General features: G+C 45.6%; 1 protein-coding gene across 1 annotated transcript; it reads right to left on the bottom strand.

Annotated features, from left to right (window-relative positions):
• Positions 1-1,210: 1,210 nt before the first annotated feature.
• GEMIN7 (gem nuclear organelle associated protein 7) lies at positions 1,211-17,745 on the bottom strand. Its single transcript, XM_077475150.1, has 2 exons — positions 17,589-17,745; positions 1,211-1,902 (listed from the first exon to the last, which is right to left on the bottom strand). Exons 1-2 carry the CDS (start codon positions 17,604-17,606, stop codon positions 1,549-1,551), a joined length of 372 nt encoding a protein of 123 aa, XP_077331276.1. The 5' UTR covers positions 17,607-17,745; the 3' UTR covers positions 1,211-1,548.
• Between the last annotated feature and the right edge of the window lie 264 nt (positions 17,746-18,009).

An 18,009-nucleotide genomic window follows, 5' to 3' on the forward strand; every position in this document is an offset into this window, starting at 1 on the left:
TGATCACTGGTGAAAGGGTTAACTAGGGGGCAATCAGGGGGCTTTATGCGGTAGTATATGGGGGTCCCTGGCGCTATAAAAAGCTGCGGCGAACCTAAATACCTACCTGCCTAACTAGCGTCACCTGTGACACTAATACGGCGATCAGAAAAATGATCGCTTATTAGGCTGGGTTCACACTGGAGCGATGCGGAAACGCCGCGAATCCGCGGCGGGTTCCCGCATCGCATGCCTCCCGGCGGCAGTTCACACTGCCCTATGCGAACTGCTGGGAGTGTCAGTGAAATGTTACTGACACCCCCAGATCAGTTCGCATATCGCAGTGCGATCTGCAAACTCGGATCGCATGGTGTGAACACCCATGCGATCCGATTCTGCTGCGGGCCAAAAAAAGGGTCCCGTGCGAATTTGCGGCGGGTGCGGCGGGTGTGGCGGGTGCGGCGGGTGCGGCGAATGGCTGAACTCGAATCGCACAGAGATCGGATGTGATTTGCACTGCAGTGCGGTGCGAATCACATTCGTTCTCATAAACCGCTGCAATGTGAACCCAGCCTTAGTGACACTGGCGACGGGGGGTGATCACGGGGTTAAACCTTTATTGGGGGGGTTAGGGGGGTACATTAGAACTAAAGGGGGCTAACTCTAACTGCCCTAACAGTTATTACAGTCACAAATGACACCAATGCAAAAAAAAAAAAAAAAAAAAAAAAAATGACATTGGTGTCACTGTGACTGGGGGGCAGGGGTAATTGGGGGGGTGATCGGGGGGTAAAGGGGGGGTGTGAGTGTGCCTGGCATGTTCTACTGTGTGTGTGAGTGTTGGTGCAACTTACTGATCCGCTCTCCTCCGTGTCGGAACGGAAAATACCGACACGGAGGAGAGAATACATCACTTCCTCTCCTGTGTTTACATTACAGGAGAGGAAGTGATGTCACCGGGGATTTCTATTCGTCGGGAGCGATCGCGAGGGGGTGGCCATGAATGAATGGCCGTCCCCTCGTCCGGGATCGCTCCCGTACGAATTCCGACCGCCGCAGGCACCGGGCGGGGGCCCGATCGGGCCCCCGACCCGCGGGAGGCAAGGGACGTACATGTATGTCCTTATGCCTGCCCGTGCCATTGTACCGACGTACATCGGCGTGCGGCGGTCGGCAACTGGTTAATGACAGATCACTTTCTGGAAAAAAAAAAAAAAAAGACACATTTGCATATTTTCTCAACAATCTTTGTTTATTTAAAATAAAATGTAAAGGAAATTATTTCACTTCCTTTCCCTAATACACATGTGCACATATCTGAGAAGCATGATAGAACTGTGAGCCAATATGCTATACTAATCCGCTTATACCACCAGAAGAGCCGTTTTTCTTCAGTGATGGCAACAAATTTCTGGCAGCCTATTCACACATTCCCTTATTTAAAAAGTCCACTTGTCATCAGATCTAACAAATCTGAGTTCTAATAATCTGCAGTATATTTTGTGTAAACCTTTAATAAATCCATGGTGTCAATGGAAAGAACAACATTGATAGCACCCCAGCTGTCCATTAAATGTAAAATGAATAGGAAATAATGTCCGGCCCACGGATCAAGGCCTCACCTTGTACCCCTAGAGGTGTTTGCAGGTTAGACACCTGGAAGTTATATGCTTCCATGTCACAGGCATTAAACTTCTCAGCACAGACCGTGACACGTTGGTACATTGTGAAGGTCACAGGGAGCCCAGAGGAAGCAAGAAGGCTGCGGAGGAATCGCTCTCGAAGAGTGGATCGAGTTTTCTGATGTGAATCGGGAGCACTGTGTGCCAGGGCTCGCGGTGAGGAAGGATCAAACCCACGACCTGAAGGAGATGGTGGCCGAGGTAAGCGGATTACAGGTACCTGGGGAAGGAGAGGAGGATTCTAGGGAAAAAAATAAATAAATAAATGAGTAATTTAGTATACTCAAGAAAAAAAAAGAAACATATGAAAATATGAAAAGCACATAGTTCTCTTCATCACGTGACAGTGTTCAGGCCTAGTAATCGTTCAAAAGGCCTGTGCACTGCATCATAGACATCATGTGTTCCCTTATACCTGGAGGCACAGAGTATTTTGCAGTGGTGGCCAGGGAAGACGTGGAGGTGCAATGATGAGATAGAATATAAAGTGCTTGGGGCTAGGCTTTATATAAACACTGTCACTTTTCCCTCTTTAAAGTGGACCAGAACTCAAAAAGTTAACATTTGCTGTATTTTAACCACTTTTACCCCCTTCCTGACCAGAGCACTTTTTGCGATTCGGCACTGCATCGTTTTTAACTGCCAATTGTGCGATCGTGCAACGTGGCTCCCAAACAAAATTTGCGCCCTATTTTTTCCACAAATAGAGCTTTCTTTTGGTGGTATTTGATCACCTCTGCGGTTTTTATTTTTTGCGCTATACACAAAAAAAAGTAACAATTTTGATAAACGCATTATTTTTTACTTTTTGCTATAATAAATATCCCCAAAAAATATTTAAAAAAACATTTTTTTTTCCTTATTTTAGGCCGATACATATTCTTCTATATATTTTTGGTAAAATTTTTTTTTTTTTTTTACTAGCAATGGCGGTGATCATCGATTTTTATTGTGACTGACATTATGGCGGGCACATTGGACAATTCTGACACATTTTTGGGACCATTGGCATTAAAGCTGGGTTCCACCCTAAAGTGGAACTTCCACTGATCGGAACCCCCCCCCCCCTGGTGTCACAATTGGCACCTTTCAGGGGGGAGGGGAGTGCAGATACCTGTCAGACAGGTATTTACACCCACTTCCGGGCATAGACTCCCACGGGAGTCTATGCCTCTTTCTGTCCCTGCGCGCTGTCTGCTGGGACACACACGGGTCCCAGAGACAGCGCGGACAATTCCTATTGCGCTGCGTGACTCGCGCATGCACAGTAGGGAACCCGGGAAGTGAAGCCGCAGCGCTTCACTTCCTGATTCCCTCACCTAGAATGGTGATGGCAGCAGCCGAGAGATCGATCGGCCTTGGCATTGCTGGACAGGACAGGTGAGTGTCCATTTATTAAAAGTCAGCAGCTGCAGTATTTGTAGCTGCTGGCTTTTAATATTTTTTTCCACAGTGCAATCCCGCTTTAATACATCAATCAATGCAAAAAAATTGCATTGATTACTGTAAAAAATGTCACTGGCAGTGAAAGGGTTAACCACTAGGTAGCGCTGTAGGTGTTAAGTGTGTCCTAGGGAGTGATTCTAACTGTAGGGGGCTGTGTGTGACACGTCACTGATCAGCGCCCCCGATTACAGGGAGAGCTGATCAGTGACAGACATTCGGCAGAACAGGGAGATGCTTGTTTACCCACTTAAGGACCAGGCCTCTTTTTCAGATTTGGTGTTTACATGTTTAAAACATTTTTTTTTTTTGGTAGAAAATTGCTTAGAACCCCCAAACATTATATTTTGTTTTTTTTTTCTAACACCCTAGAGAATAAAATGGCGGTCATTTAAATACTTTTTTTCACACCGTATTTGAGCAGCGGTCTTACAAGCGCACTTTTTTTTGAAAAAAATTCACGTTTTTGAATAAAAAAATAAGACAATGTTACGTCGAGTAAATTGATACCCAACATGTCATGCTTCAAAATTGCGCCCGCTCGTGGAATGGCGTCAAACTTTTACCCTAAAAAATCTCCATACACGACATTAAAAAAATTCTACAGGTTGCATGTTTTGCATTACAGAGGAGGTCTAGGGCTAGAATTATCGCTCTTGCTCTACGGATCGCGGCGATACCTCACATGTGTGGTTTGACCACCGTTTTCATATGCGGGCGCTACTCACGTATGTGTTCGTTTCTGTGCGCGAGCTCGTCGGGACGGGGGGGGTTAAAATTAATTTTTTTTTTTTCTTATTTATTTTACTTGATTTTATTTATTTTTACACTTATTTAAAAAAATAATGGATCACTTTTATTCCTATTACAAGGAATGTAAACATCCCTTGTAATAGAAAAAAGCAAGACAGGTCCTCTTAAATATGAGATCTGGGGTCAAAAAGTCCTCAGATCTCATATTTGGACTTAATAATTTTTTTCTTTTTTTTTTTTATTGCATTTATGTCATTTTAAAAAATGACATTGAAAGAAAAATATATACCTTTAAGAGGTATGGGCGGAAGCAACGTTTTGACGTCGCTTCCGCCCTCCTATGGTATAGAGACGAGTGGGGGCCATCTTAGCCTCACTCGTCTCTATACCCAGCCATCGGTAGGGGGGGTGGCACCTCTCCCACCACCGATAACGGTGATCTCGCGGCGAAACCAATCGCGGAGACCACCGTTATCGCACACACGACCGGCGCCTGAAGAGATGGATATCTCGGTTGTGGCAGCAGCTGCTGCCGCTACCGAGATATCCCTCTTCAAAAATAGTACATACATCGTCGTGCGCTGGTCATTAAGTGGTTACATTAACATTTCCTCGTTCTTCCTCACCGTAAGACGATTGCGGGTATCCCCGCAGACCTGATGTCCGCGGGACCCGAGATCGCGGTCACGGAGCTCCGGCGGGTGAGTTGCCTCTTAACCTCCCTGGTGGTATAATTCATTCTGGTTTTAGGTGCTGAAAGCGATACAATTATTTTGCATGGAAATTTGGCATTTTATATTGTAGTCCTGTAATTCTTAGGAATAACTCTCTTAAATCTGTTAAAAACCAGAGTCTAGCAGACATCCCGGGTATGATAAAGTTTATAATATAATAAAGAATAATAAAAATTATTCAATAATGTAATAAAATCCTAAAACACTGAAAAAGAGACACTTTTTGGTTGCTATGGACAATCTCCAAATTCCAGGCAGAAAAAACAGTATTTATAATATAAAAGTGCATGCAGGGCACTGCACAGACCACTAGGGACAAAGGGGATGTGTAATGTTTTTATACAGTACTGTAATCTGTAAGATTACAGTACGGTGTGTGTTTTGTGTCTTTTTACTTTTTTGAATTTGGCGCCGTTCTCCGCTCCCGTGCGCCATAACGTCGCAGGGAACGGAGCTCGGCGGCATTCGGCACTGTGAATCGAGCGGAGAAAAGCTTGATCACACAGCGTGGGGGACATCGCTGGATCCAGGGGACAAGGTAAGTAACTCTCCCTGTGTCCTCCCCTGCATCCAGCAATGCGATCCCGAGTCTGGCTTGGGGTTACCTCTCCTGTTAGTAAAATCCCAACCCGAGCCAGACTCGGGATCACCGCTAGGGAGGTTAAAGGGCAATGTACAGGTACGTTAATCTGCCTACTACCTCTGAGTGCTAGTACTGATCACTGTACTCTTACAAAGAGGCTTTGACAGGTAGGAAGCAAAACCTCAACTCTACCAAGACGGCTGCCTCCAAACAGAAACACAGAACATTGCAAAACAATCGATTTTCTTTTTTGATATATGCGCCAAACACATCGCCCGAAAATAGTGTTATTAGCATTTTGCAGATGAGAGAAAAAAGGTGACTATAATGGTACCAAAAACGCACGTGATTTTGCTGTAAGTTTCCAGCAATTTTTCTGTGCTTATGGTGTTTTTCCTTTCTTTTTTTTTTTCTCAATTATATTTATTAAGATATTTTTCACATAAAAAACATTTCAAAAGACCTTATATATTGACATGCTTAACATACATATATAAAACATGTCACGTGGCTCAAAAACCGCATCAAAAAGGTAACATGGGTGCATTATTGATGCGCACTTGCTGCATTTTCAATGCATTTCAACAGGGAGGAGCGTTATTTTTATCTGACCGAAAATGCAGCAAGCAGGGTTTTTAAAGCGGACCTCCACCCTAAAGTGGAAGGTCTGCTCATCGGAAACCCTCCCCCCCCCCTCCGGTGCCACAACTGGCACCTTTCAGGGGGGAGGAGGGTGCGGATACCCGTATAATCCAGCACCCACTTCTGGGACAAGCTAGTCGCAGCTAGCTGCAGATACCCCCCCCCCCCAGTTGTGTTCTGGGAAACACACAGTTTAAAGGACACAGCGGGGACCACTGGAGTCGCGCATGCGCAGTAGGGAATCGGGCAGTGAAGCCGCAACGCTTCGCTTCTGGATTCCCTGACAGAGGATGGCGGCGGGGACAGCAGAGAGACGAGCGATTTCTCGTCATCTGCTGCCGACATTGCTGGACCCTGGGACAGGTAAGTGTCCATTTATTAATTATTTTAATATTTTATTTTTTTTAAGGTGCAGCTCCTCTTTAACACCACAGCGGAAGCGCAACGGCCACTGTGAAGACATACATATAATTTAAAGGGATACATTTTTCTTGAGCTTTTCTTGTGCTAAAAAGGTGCCAATAAATTAATATTCATTTAAATTAATGATATTAAATAGTTAAATATAATACAATTATACATACATACATATACATACATATATATATATATATATATATATATATATATTTTTTTTTTTTTTTTTAACTCATTTCCAGTTTCGGTTTTTGGCCAAGTGCATCCTGCATTTTCGGGTTTGGCACCAAAATTTCCATTTTTTTTTCAACAAAAAACACTTTTTACTGCAAACATTAGGCTAAAATGGGCAGCTGAGAAATAAAAACAGGCAGAAGAATTTAAAGTAGCACTAAGGCCTCTCATTTAAAAATATGTACAGCATTACTTTAAAATTTAACTTTTTAGATAAAAATACACATTCTTAGTGTATGCTAGTAAATGTATGCTGTAAATTAAGGTCCGTTTAGTATATATGCAGCATTGTTTTTTTGGTAAGTCCCAACACACTGCAGCCATCTCCTACGTGGGCATCTGAAGTTGGAGTGCATCTCTTCCTGTATTCCGTGAATGCTGGCTGCCGATCTCATGCATGCGCAGTGCGGTAACAATAGCTTGTAGGTCGGGTTTACATAGCAACTGCTATGGAAACCCGGAGGAAGTTGCTATGCCTATTGCCTCCTGGGATTGATGACCCACATCTCCCAGGAGACAATGCAAAGTGTGGCTGCAGCCACTAAGGAGAAAGGGAAAAAAGCTGTAATAAAGTAAGACCCCTTTCACATTGTGCGCTTTTTAGGCATTTTAGCGCTAAAAAATGGACCTGAAAAGCGCCTCTTATGCCTCACCAGTGCGAAAGTCAGAGTGCTTTCACACTGGAAAAATAGGCCTGCAAGCAGCATCTTCGGGGCGGTGTATACACCACGTCTCTACCGGCCCTGCCCATTGAAATGAATGGGCAGCGCTGCCGAAAACACCTGCAAAGCGCTTTAGCGGTGCCGCATCACGGGCGCTTTTAACCATTTCTTCGGCTGCTAGTGGGGGTTAAGAGAGCTCTGCTAGCGGACAAAAAGCACCGCTAAAACTAGCAGCACTTTACCACCAACGCACCCCCACCCCAGTGCAAAAGAAGCTTAAGTGATCCCAAAAAAAGTAAAAAATTGCTAATTCGTTTTTAGGGCACACATTAGTGCTGGATGTTGAGTTTAAAATGTGGGTGGAACTCTGCTTTAACCACATACAATTTTCACACAAATAGAGCTTTCTTTTGGTGGTATTTAACCACTTTAAGACCAGCCACTGCAGCATGGTTGGTTCTATTGCGTAAATCGCTGTATCTGTACCTTGCTTCATGCAATAGATACAGTGGGTAGCGGCATCGATGTGCGTGGCCACCTGCGATTGAGAGCCAAAACAGGGATCTGCCAATGTAAACAAACAGATCCCTGTCTGACCGGGGAGTAGAGAGTGATCATCTGTTCCTAGTGATCAGGAACAGCAAAATCTCTCTACTCCCAGTCAGAATGCTGCCCCCACAGTTGGAAACACCTCCCAGGGAACACATTTAACCCCTTGATCACCCCCTAGTGTTAAAGGGGTTGAAAACCCTCATGTTTTTTTCACCTTAATACATCCTATGCGGCGCCCCAGCCACCCCCACCCCCCCCCCATTTCACTCACCTGAGCCCTTCGTTCCCTCGGTGGAGACACGCTCTTCCCCTCTGCCCGGGGTTCTCGGCTCTTGATTGGATAGATTGACAGCAGCGGGAGCCAATGGCTGTGCTGCTATCAATCAAATCCAATGATGCGGGCACCAGGGGCTGGGCCAAGTCCAGCATTCTGTGTCCATAGATGCAAATGCTGGACTCGGGAGTACGCCCGCAAGGTACCCCCCCCCCCCCCAGGGAGAGCATGTCTCCCAGGGGGTTTAGCGATGAGAGGAGGAGACGCCGGTGGGCCCCAGAAGAGGATGTTCGGACCACACTGTGCAAAACAAACTGCACAGTGGAGGCAAGTATGACATGTTTGTTATTTAAAAAAAAAAGAAAAAAAGAGAAGGGGGTTTACAAACCCTTTAACCCCTTCCCTGCCAGTGTGATTATACATTAATCAGTGCATTTTTATAGCACTGATCGCTGCATAATTATCACTGGTCCCAAAAAAGTGTGAAAAGGGTCCGATCTGTCAGCCGCAATGCTGCTAAAAATTGCTGATCACCGCCATTACTAGTAAAAGAAAAAAAGAAAAAAATGCAATATATCTATTCCCTATTTTGTAGATGCTATAACTTTTGCACATACCAATCAATATACGCTTATTGCATTTTAATTTTATCAAAAATATGTAGAATACATATTGGCCTAAACCAATAAAGACATTTTTTTTTTGGGGGGGGGGGGGGATATTTATTATAGCAAAAACTATATATTTTTTTTTAAAATTGACGCTTTTTTTGTTTATAGAGCAAAAAAAAAAAAAAAAAAAAAAAAAAAATGCAGGGGTGATCAAATACCCACCCAAAAAAAGCTCTAATTGTGGTGAAAAAAGGACATACATTTTGTTGGGGTATAATGTCGAACGACCACACAATTGTCAGTTAAAGCGATGCAGTGCCGTATTGCAAAAAATGACCGGTCATTAACCACTTATGCCCCTGACCATTTGGCTGGCCAAAGACTAGAGCACTTTTTGATATTCGGCACTGCGTCACTTTGACAATTGCGCGGTCATGCGACGTGGCTCCCAAACAAAATTTACATCCTTTTTTTCCACAAAAAAATTGCAATAAACGTATATTGATTGGTTTGTGCAAAAGTTATAGCCTCTACAAAATAGGGCATAGTTTTATGGCATCTTTATTAATAATTTTTTTCTTTTTACTAGTAATGGTGGCGATCAGCGATTTTTATCTTGACTGCGACATTATGGCGGACACGTCGGACAAGTTTGACACATTTTTGGTACCACTGGCATTAATACAACGATCAGTGCAATTAAAATTACATTACTGAGTACTGTAAAAATGTCACTGGCAGTGAAGGGGTTAACACTAGGGGGCAATGACGGGGGTTAATATGTATCCTAGGGACTGTGCAGGGAAACTAACAGATTGCTGTTCATACTCTGTATGGATAGACAATCTGTTAGTTTACTGCTCAGAAAAAACCCGGAAACTGTGTGTTTACACACACAGCTTCTGGTTCTCTGTGTGCCCTGAGGAAACAGGTCAACCCAATCAAATAAAAGGTGTGGTCCTCCAGGCCCTCCTCAGTTTTACTCCAAGAACCGCCGGAAGGCTCTGAAAGACATAACACACTAACAATCATGTTAGTACACATCCTCACCACTTAGTCCAACTTAAACAACTTTGGGTGGGAAACCAGGCTGTCCTGGAAGACTCCTAGAAAAAGAGTTACCGGTAAGTCTAACTCCGGTTTTCTCGTATCATCTTCCAGGACAGCCTCTGAGATGATAAGCAAGGAGCTCACCTTGTCAGGGCGGGACCACTGCCTGGAGGACCTTTCGTCCAAAAGTCTGCTCTTTATCAGACCATAAATCCAGACGGTAATGTCTTGCAAACGTAGAGTAGCTGGACCACATTGCTGCCTTGCAGATCTCCTCCGGAGAGGCTCCAGCCCTCTCTGCCCATGATGCGGAAACCGCCCTGGTAGAGTGTGCCTTAACTAAGGGTGCCTGCTTCCCCTCTAACTCATAGGCTTTAACTATCGCCATTCGTATCCACCTGGCGATAGATGATTTGGACGCCTTGCAGCCCTTGCGGGCGCCCGAAAAGTTAACAAAAAGTGAGTCTGACTTCCTGAAGACCCTAGTGGCCTCTAAAAAAATTAATAGACTTCTCCTGACGTCTAACAAACTTAAAGATCTCGCCTCATCCCCGCCTGAGGCCGAGAAAAATGTTGGTAAAATAATATCCGGAGTCCTATGAAAAGTGGACACAACCTTAGGGAGAAAACTAGGGTCAGTCTTAAGCACTACCCTGTCCTCTAAAATTAACAAAAATGGCTCTCTGACCGAGAGCGCCTGCAGATCACTGACCCTTCTAGCTGACGTGATCGCTATCAAAAAAACAGTTTTTAGTACCATCCACTTAAGTGATGCTTTCTCTAAGGGTTCAAATGGATCTTGGGTCAAAGCCCTAAGAACCAAGGACAAATCCCAAGTAGGACAGGTCTTCATCTTCACAGGCCTGGATCTAGCCAAAGCCTTGAAGAAGTTCCTGACAAAAGGATTCTGCTGGAGAGAGGACTGAAGGAAAACACTTAAGGCCGCCACCTGTACCTTTAGGGTGCTGATAGAGAGGCCCAGCTCTACCCCTGCTTGCAGAAAAATCAAAGGACTGCCGGGACCCCGGGACTTGCAATCCCCTGTTCTCGTAACCAGGAATTAAACCTTTTCCCTATCTTGGCGTAAATCGCTCTAGTTACTGGTTTACGGCATTCTAACAAGGTCTTAACCACTCTCTCTGAAAAACCCTGTGATCTTAAGATCTGTTCCTCAGATACCAGGCCGCAAGCTTGAGCCTCTCTATCTGAGGATACAGGATCGGCCCCTGGGAAAGTAAATCCTCCCTGACTGGTAGAAACAGCGGAGGATGAACAGCCAACCTCTTTATGCTGGCAAACCAGGGTCTCCTTGGCCAAAAAGGAGCCACTAAAATGAGGTCCTTAGCTTCCGATCGGAACTTCTGCAGAACCTCCGCCACCATCCTTACAGGAGGGAAGGCATAACACATGCGGAACAGCCATGGATTGGCAAAGGCGTCTATCCCCCTGGCCCGATCCTGTAGGTGAACCGAAAAAAATTGTGTCACCTTCCTGTTGCTTTCTGTTGCAAATAGGTCTATTTCTGGTCTTCCTCAGCATGACACAATCTCCTCGAACACTTCCTTGTTGAGGGACCACTCGTCCTGACCTATCTTCTGCCGACTGAGAAAGTCGGCCAGCAAATTCCGAGTTCCCTTCAGATGAATGGCTGATATTGAGGACAAATTCTTCTTGGCCCAGCAGAAGATTCTGTCCGCAATAGTCTGCAGCGTGGGACTTCTGGTTCCCCCTTGTTTGTTCAGGTAGGCTACTGCTGCCACATTGTCTGACCGAACCTGCAGATCCCTGCCCTGTAACTGGGACTGGAAGGTTTCTATAGCCTTCCAAACTGCCAGAAGCTCCTTCTGGTTTGAGGAACGACCTGCCTCTAGATTCGACAAGGTTCCTTGGGCTAAGATTCCCTCTAGGTGGGCACCCCAACCCAGCGCACTGGCATCGGTCGTGACCACCACCGTAGCTTGTGGGGACCAGGGAAGACCCTTGTCCAGGTTGACCTGGGCCCGCCACCACCACAGAGACCTCCTGACGGCAGAGGATAGGGGCATAACCTGATCCAAGCTCTGCTCCCTGCCATCCCAATAATGGAGCATAAGTCTCTGCAAAGGGCGCTGATGATGCCTTGCCCAGGCCACCGCTGGAAAGCATGATGTCATCACCCCCAGGACTCTCATAACCTCCCTGATCTGGGCTTCCCGACCTGATTGAAGCTGGGCTTCCGCCTGTTCTAGCTTGTTGATCTTCTCCGCAGGAAGAAGCACCCTCATCTCCACCGAAGAAATCCTGTATCCTAAATACAGGACTTCCTTTGAGGGGGTCAACTGGGATTTTTCCTGGTTCATCAGCCACCCCAGTGAGCGCAGGTAACCCAAGGCCTCCTGCACATCCTTCTGCAGCTGTCGGGCCGACTGAGCTATGAACAGTAGATCGTCCAGATATGGAATCACTGTTATAGCCTTGAGCCTTAACGGGGCCAGCGCCTCTGCCAGAACCTTTGTAAAGATCCTTGGCGAGGCTGAAAGCCCGAAAGGAAGAGCTCGAAACTGGAGGTGTAACACTCCCGTGTCCATCCTCACTGCCAACCTGAGAAACCTCTGGGACTCCAGATGAATCGGGATATGCAAATATGCATCCCTGAGATCCACGGTGGCCATGTGACAACCCTGAAACAGAAACTTGGTTACCGAGAAGATTGACTCCATACGGAACCGCTTGTATTTTAAGAACCTGTTCAGGGGGCGGAGATTCAGAATCAGCCTGAATTTCCCCGAAGGTTTCTTTACCACGAATACGTGGGAGTAAACCCCCAAGCCTCGCTCCTCCGGAGGCACCTGCACCAGTACTTCTTGGTCCACCAGGTCCCCCAGGAGAAGACCCAGAGCCTTTGCCTTCTCTTGGTCCCTTGGTAACCTGGTTACCTGAAAATTTGGGAGGGGAACTGAACCAAACTCCAACCTGTAGCCGTTCCTTATTACATCTCGTATGAATGGGCTTTCGGTTGAAGTATCCCATTGTGGAAGGAACTTCCCCAGTCTTCCTCCCACCGGGACGCAGGAGTCACTGGGTTTTAGTGGAGGGTTGAGGAGGATTGAATAAGATTCCTCCTCTGCCCCTTCCCTTGTGACCCGTCCAATGTTTTTTGGGGCGAACCTCCCTTTCCTGCAGGTTCTGCTGCCTAGAGCCTCGAAAAAGGCGCTTTCCTTCAGGTCTCTTTTTCTTTTCTGGGAAAGCTTTCTTCCTATCCTGCGTGCGCTCTAACGCCTCTTGCAGGCCGAGCCCGAACAAATGGTCCCCTGAAAACGGTAAACCACATAGCTTCAATTTCGAAGCTGCATCGCCTGACCAGGTTTTAAGCCAAACGGCCCTTCTGGCAGCGTTCACTAATGCTGCCGATCTAGCAGCCAATTTGACTGATTCTGCAGAGGCATCGGCCAAAAACCCCACTGCCTTGAACAGTAGCGGAAAGTACTTCAACAGCTGTTGCCTGGAAGTGCCTGCTGAAATATGCGATTGTAACTGTGTAAGCCAACACTCTAAGTTTCTGGCCACACAGGTAGCTGCTAAGGCTGGTTTAAGCCCAATGGAAGAGGCATCCCAGGCCCTCTTAAGCAGCACGTCTCCCCTCTTATCCATGGGATCCCTGAGTGAACCCATATCATCAAAGGCCAAATCCGTCTTTTTAGAGACTTTAGCCAAGGGAGCATCAAGTTTGGTAACCTTGTTCCAGGGATGCACCGCATCCGTCTCAAAATGGAACCTCCTTATAAGGCTACCTGAAAAAAATGGCCTTCTTTCCGGTTGTTCCCACTCCAGCAGAATCGCCTCAATCAGCGATTTATGGACGGGGAATACCCTGTCTTTCAGCACACTCGACCCCTGATACATCATGTCGTGTTTTGAAAGCTGGACCTGTTCTTCCCTGATCTCCAAAGTGTCATATATTGCCTTGAGGAGGTCACCCACATCGTCCAAAGACAGCTTGTATCTGGCTGAATGGATTCTTCCTCCCCCTCTGATTATGAAGTAGATTCTGTCCTAGAGGAGGCTAATGACCTGGGTAACCTCTCCTTATCCACCTCCTCTTCCTGACTTGGTTCAGACAAGGAGGGCATACTCACGGCCCTGGGTAAAGAGACAGAAGGACCCTGCATCCTATCCATCATGCTCTTGAATGACTGGAAAGTGGATGCTATTTCATCCTTTACGGACGTCAAAACCTTGTGGCAAGCTGCCACTGAGTCCTCTTTTACCAGGCTACTGACACAATCCGGGCAAAGCGGCTTCTCCCAACCGGTGCCTAACTTAGCCCCACACACGGCACATTTCCTTCTGGGCAAAGGTATCTGGCTCTGTCCTGTTTGACTTACAAACAAAACAAAACAGGGCCCCATTAAAATACCACCCCTGACCACACCACTGTGCTTCTAGGGTCTGCCTAGGAAGTGCCCCCCCTCACCAGCAGGTTCCCCACCCCGGGAGGGTACTAAGGTCAGAGTGACCCCTCCACCCCCCAGTGTAAGTCCTGGTCTGCCCTCACCAAGCTTACCTGAGAGGTGCTGGAGCCTGTCGAACCGGAGTCCACCTGCACAACTGAGCCCTCCATGGTTCCAGTGTCTTACTCAGTCTCTCTGAGCCTTCACACTGCTCCAGGCAACCCTGTAGCCACACCGCCACGCCCAAAGGACTGGAACAGGTCCTGCGGCGCCCCCAGATGACGCGAATCCGACGGAAGTGCGTTTCTCCCACTTCCGGATGCCGGAACGCAAAAACTCTGCCCCTCACGCCTTGCGTTCCTTACGAATGCACCGCTTACAGTACCCGAACGCCAGCCAGTGGAACTGAACGTCTCTCGCCCGCCATCCGACCAACCAGGTACGAGCGGTTAGCGCTATAGAGGGGGAGATTGCCGCCCATCGGGGTCCCGTTCTCTCCGAACATTAAATGGCAGCGGGGACTGATAACTACCCTCTCCTCCCTCCGAACGGACCGAGGGGTGCTAAGGGTCAGGTCCACCAGGTGCTCCCCTCAGGACAAACCCCTGAGAAGGAGCTCCCCTTACTAGTTCCGACGTGCTCCTTCCCGTCCGGCAGGAAACACAAAAACTGAGGAGGGCCTGGAGGACCACACCTTTTATTTGATTGGGTTGACGTGTTTCCTGTCCCGGAGGAAGGAGCCCTATATCTCAGAGGCTGTCCTGGAAGACGATACGAGAAAAAAATGTTTCTTTGTTTCTGCTATAAGTTTAAACCAAACTGTATTCTGCTACATTTCTTTGGTGAAAAACAAACACATAGGTGTTTATTCTTTAGTCTGTAGGAAAGTTATAGAGTCCACAAACTATGGTATAAATACCTGAAAATTCATCAATTGTGATGTACTGACACCCTCATCTCATTTCTTGGGGTCTGAAAACACCAGGAAAGTACAAATACCCCCCAAATTACTCCTTTTTGGAAAGTAGACAGTCCAAAATATTTAGTAAGGGGAACGGCGAGTTTCTTGAAGTTGTAATTTTTTGGAAAATGAAAGATTAAAAAAAAAATATATATATATATATATATATACAGTATATGGGCTGCAACTAATGATTATTTTCATAATCGATTAGTTGGCCGATTATTGTTTCGATTAATTGATTAATAACCTTTAAAAAAAAAAAAAAAGTTGGTCAAATTGACATTCATTTTCAACCAAAGTGACGGGAAAATTTGGAAATAGAAAACCTCTTGGTCAAAGGAATTTTGAGACAGTGTAGGTGTTTTTTGTTCAGAAATGAAGTGAAAATTTCAAACAATTCTTTCATTCAGCGAATGTACAAAGATTTTTCATCTGAATATTCTCACCTGAAATTTGATCCGTGAGGCCAGCATAAGGCTCGGTACACACCTATGGAGTTTTTGCTTTTGATCTGTTTCTGCAGTGCTTTTTGCTGTGCGTTTTGATTTTTGCACATGTGATTTTACTGCAATTTGCGTTTTTTTGCATTTTAAATTGTTTTGGGCAGATTAAAAAAACACAAATTGCTGCAAAAACGCATTACATTATTTTCTGCGACTTCTCCATTGAAGTATATTGAACCAAAAAAGCACCGTCTTGTGTTAAAAGTCCCTGACCCTTTCCAAATAAGCAGCGGCTGAAAAAAGCACACATATGAATGTGTCCCATAGGAAACCATGTAAATGAACTGTAATGCGTTTCTGCAAAAAGCACCAATAAACTAAATAAAATAAATAAAATAAATATAGATGTGAACCAGGCCTAAGACGTTTAGTAACATAATGGGGTTAAAAAGACTAAAATTTGCTCTTTATAGTACAAAAAAGCAAATAAGAAGGAAGGGGTTCATTTTTTTACTGTAGAACTGTGAAAGTAATATTTACAGTAATGATTATATTTTTGTACTATAAAGGGATTTAAGTTTATTTTTAACCCCATTATGTTACTGCGTCGACTTCCTGGCGGGCTCTGCACGTGTTCCATGCGAACATGCCTGAGCTCATCCCTAACTGTGAGCATGAGGAGAGGATTGCCAATAACCAGCAAATCCTGTTTACACTGCGATTGGACACAGCTAGTCACAGAGTAAAGAGCCGCTGTGATTGGCTCTTTACCCCTAAAAAAAAAAAAAAAAAAGTTTTTATTAGTTTCTGTTATACAATTTTGGTGGTAAAGGAGAGAATGGAGGCTATTCATTTTACCTGATGTGCTGTTTTATCAAAGAGTTGAGGTGAGAGTTTTGAGAGCCCATATCTTTCCATACTACATTGTGTATTTCTTTACCTCCTGTTTCTCTGATGAGAAGTTATTTGAACACTTCTGGTGCCACTGAAAACATCTAGACTCATTATATGGACTTATTTATGGTGCCTGATTTTTAATCATTTATTATTTATTTATTCAGTTTTTATAGCACGTTGCACTTTATTTATATGCGCAGGATCATTATTGATTTTATTTTTAGCATTGATAATCATGACACTGTTGATCAGTGTAGAGGTCCCTTGTGTGGATTTGCCGGTTATCGGCTCTCCTCTCACGCTGTGAGTAGGGATGAGCTCAGGCGTGTTCGCATGGAACACGTGCTGAGCCCGCCAGGAAGTCGACGCAGCACTGCGTTAATCACAGGCGGTGAGACGTTTCCCCCGATGTGTGGATGCAGAGATCGGGAAATGTCTCACTGCCTGTGATTAGCACAGCGCTGCGTCGACTTCCTGGCGGGCTCTGCACGTGTTCCATGCGAACATGCCTGAGCTCATCCCTAACTGTGAGCATGAGGAGAGGATTGCCAATAACCAGCAAATCCTGTTTACACTGCGATTGGACACAGCTAGTCACAGAGTAAAGAGCCGCTGTGATTGGCTCTTTACCCCTAATCTGTGATCAGCTGTGTCCTAGTAATACAGCGATCACAGATCCCTTGTAGTGCATGACACAAGGGGCGTGCGGGCAGCGCAATCATGGGAGGATGTCCATAACTCCACACTCGTGGCAATGTGAGCTTGCGCTGAAGCCATGTTGCAGCAATAGCGTGGGCAGGAAGAGGTCAAGTATGGCTTCTGCAGCCTGAGAAGCAAAAAGTGGCTGTGTATGTGTATTGTATAGGAATAAGTGAGGACAGTCTCTGCCTAGTGTGGGTGCTTCAAGTAGTTCTAAAAGCAGGTGGTTTCTTACTCTAATGCATTCTCTGCAGTAAGGTAAAAAAAACTATTGCACTGAGCAGGCAAGTATGACATGCTTGTTATTTAAAAAAAAAAAAAAAATCCATTGACAATCACTATAAACTGGCCATACGCCTTACAATCTGATTGTACAATCTCCTTTAGATATACCAACAACTATGTAATGGAAAGGCCTAATTGGTTAGGTCCTCATATTACATAGTTTTGGCAAATCTAAAGTTGATTGCATGGCCAGATTATAATGTGTATGGTGATCATTAGATGTCCCTACTAAACATGCTCGATCTTGACAGTACCTCAGTTAGGGTGCTCATATCTGCTCTGGTCCACCTTTCTGTTCTTATTCAGATCTTGTATTTCTCTCCTTCAACATTCCATGCCTTACTCTCAGATCAGTATCATGTGGTCCAAGCCTCAGTGTCATGTGATCCAAGCCTCACTCTGAGTTTCATGCGTTCTAAGCTTCCGGTGTAGTGTCACAGTTTGATGCCTATCACAGGATGGTGCGGAAGTGACGTTGTTGCGTACTGCGCATGCGCGATGCGCTCCAAACGCTCGCGCCGTGCGTTCCAACATAGTTTCGGCAATACAGTTCAGCGAAACCATCACATAATGTTACGGAAGTGATGTTACACACAACACAAACACGGGCCACGTTGTTGCGTACTGCGCATGCGCGATGCGTTCCAAACACTTGCGCCGTGCGTTCCAACATAG

This window comes from Lithobates pipiens, unplaced genomic scaffold, assembly GCF_037356315.1.
Source record: "Lithobates pipiens isolate NorthernLeopardFrog02 unplaced genomic scaffold, aLitPip1_a1.2 Scaffold_13, whole genome shotgun sequence".
Classification (NCBI taxonomy): domain Eukaryota; kingdom Metazoa; phylum Chordata; class Amphibia; order Anura; family Ranidae; genus Lithobates; species Lithobates pipiens.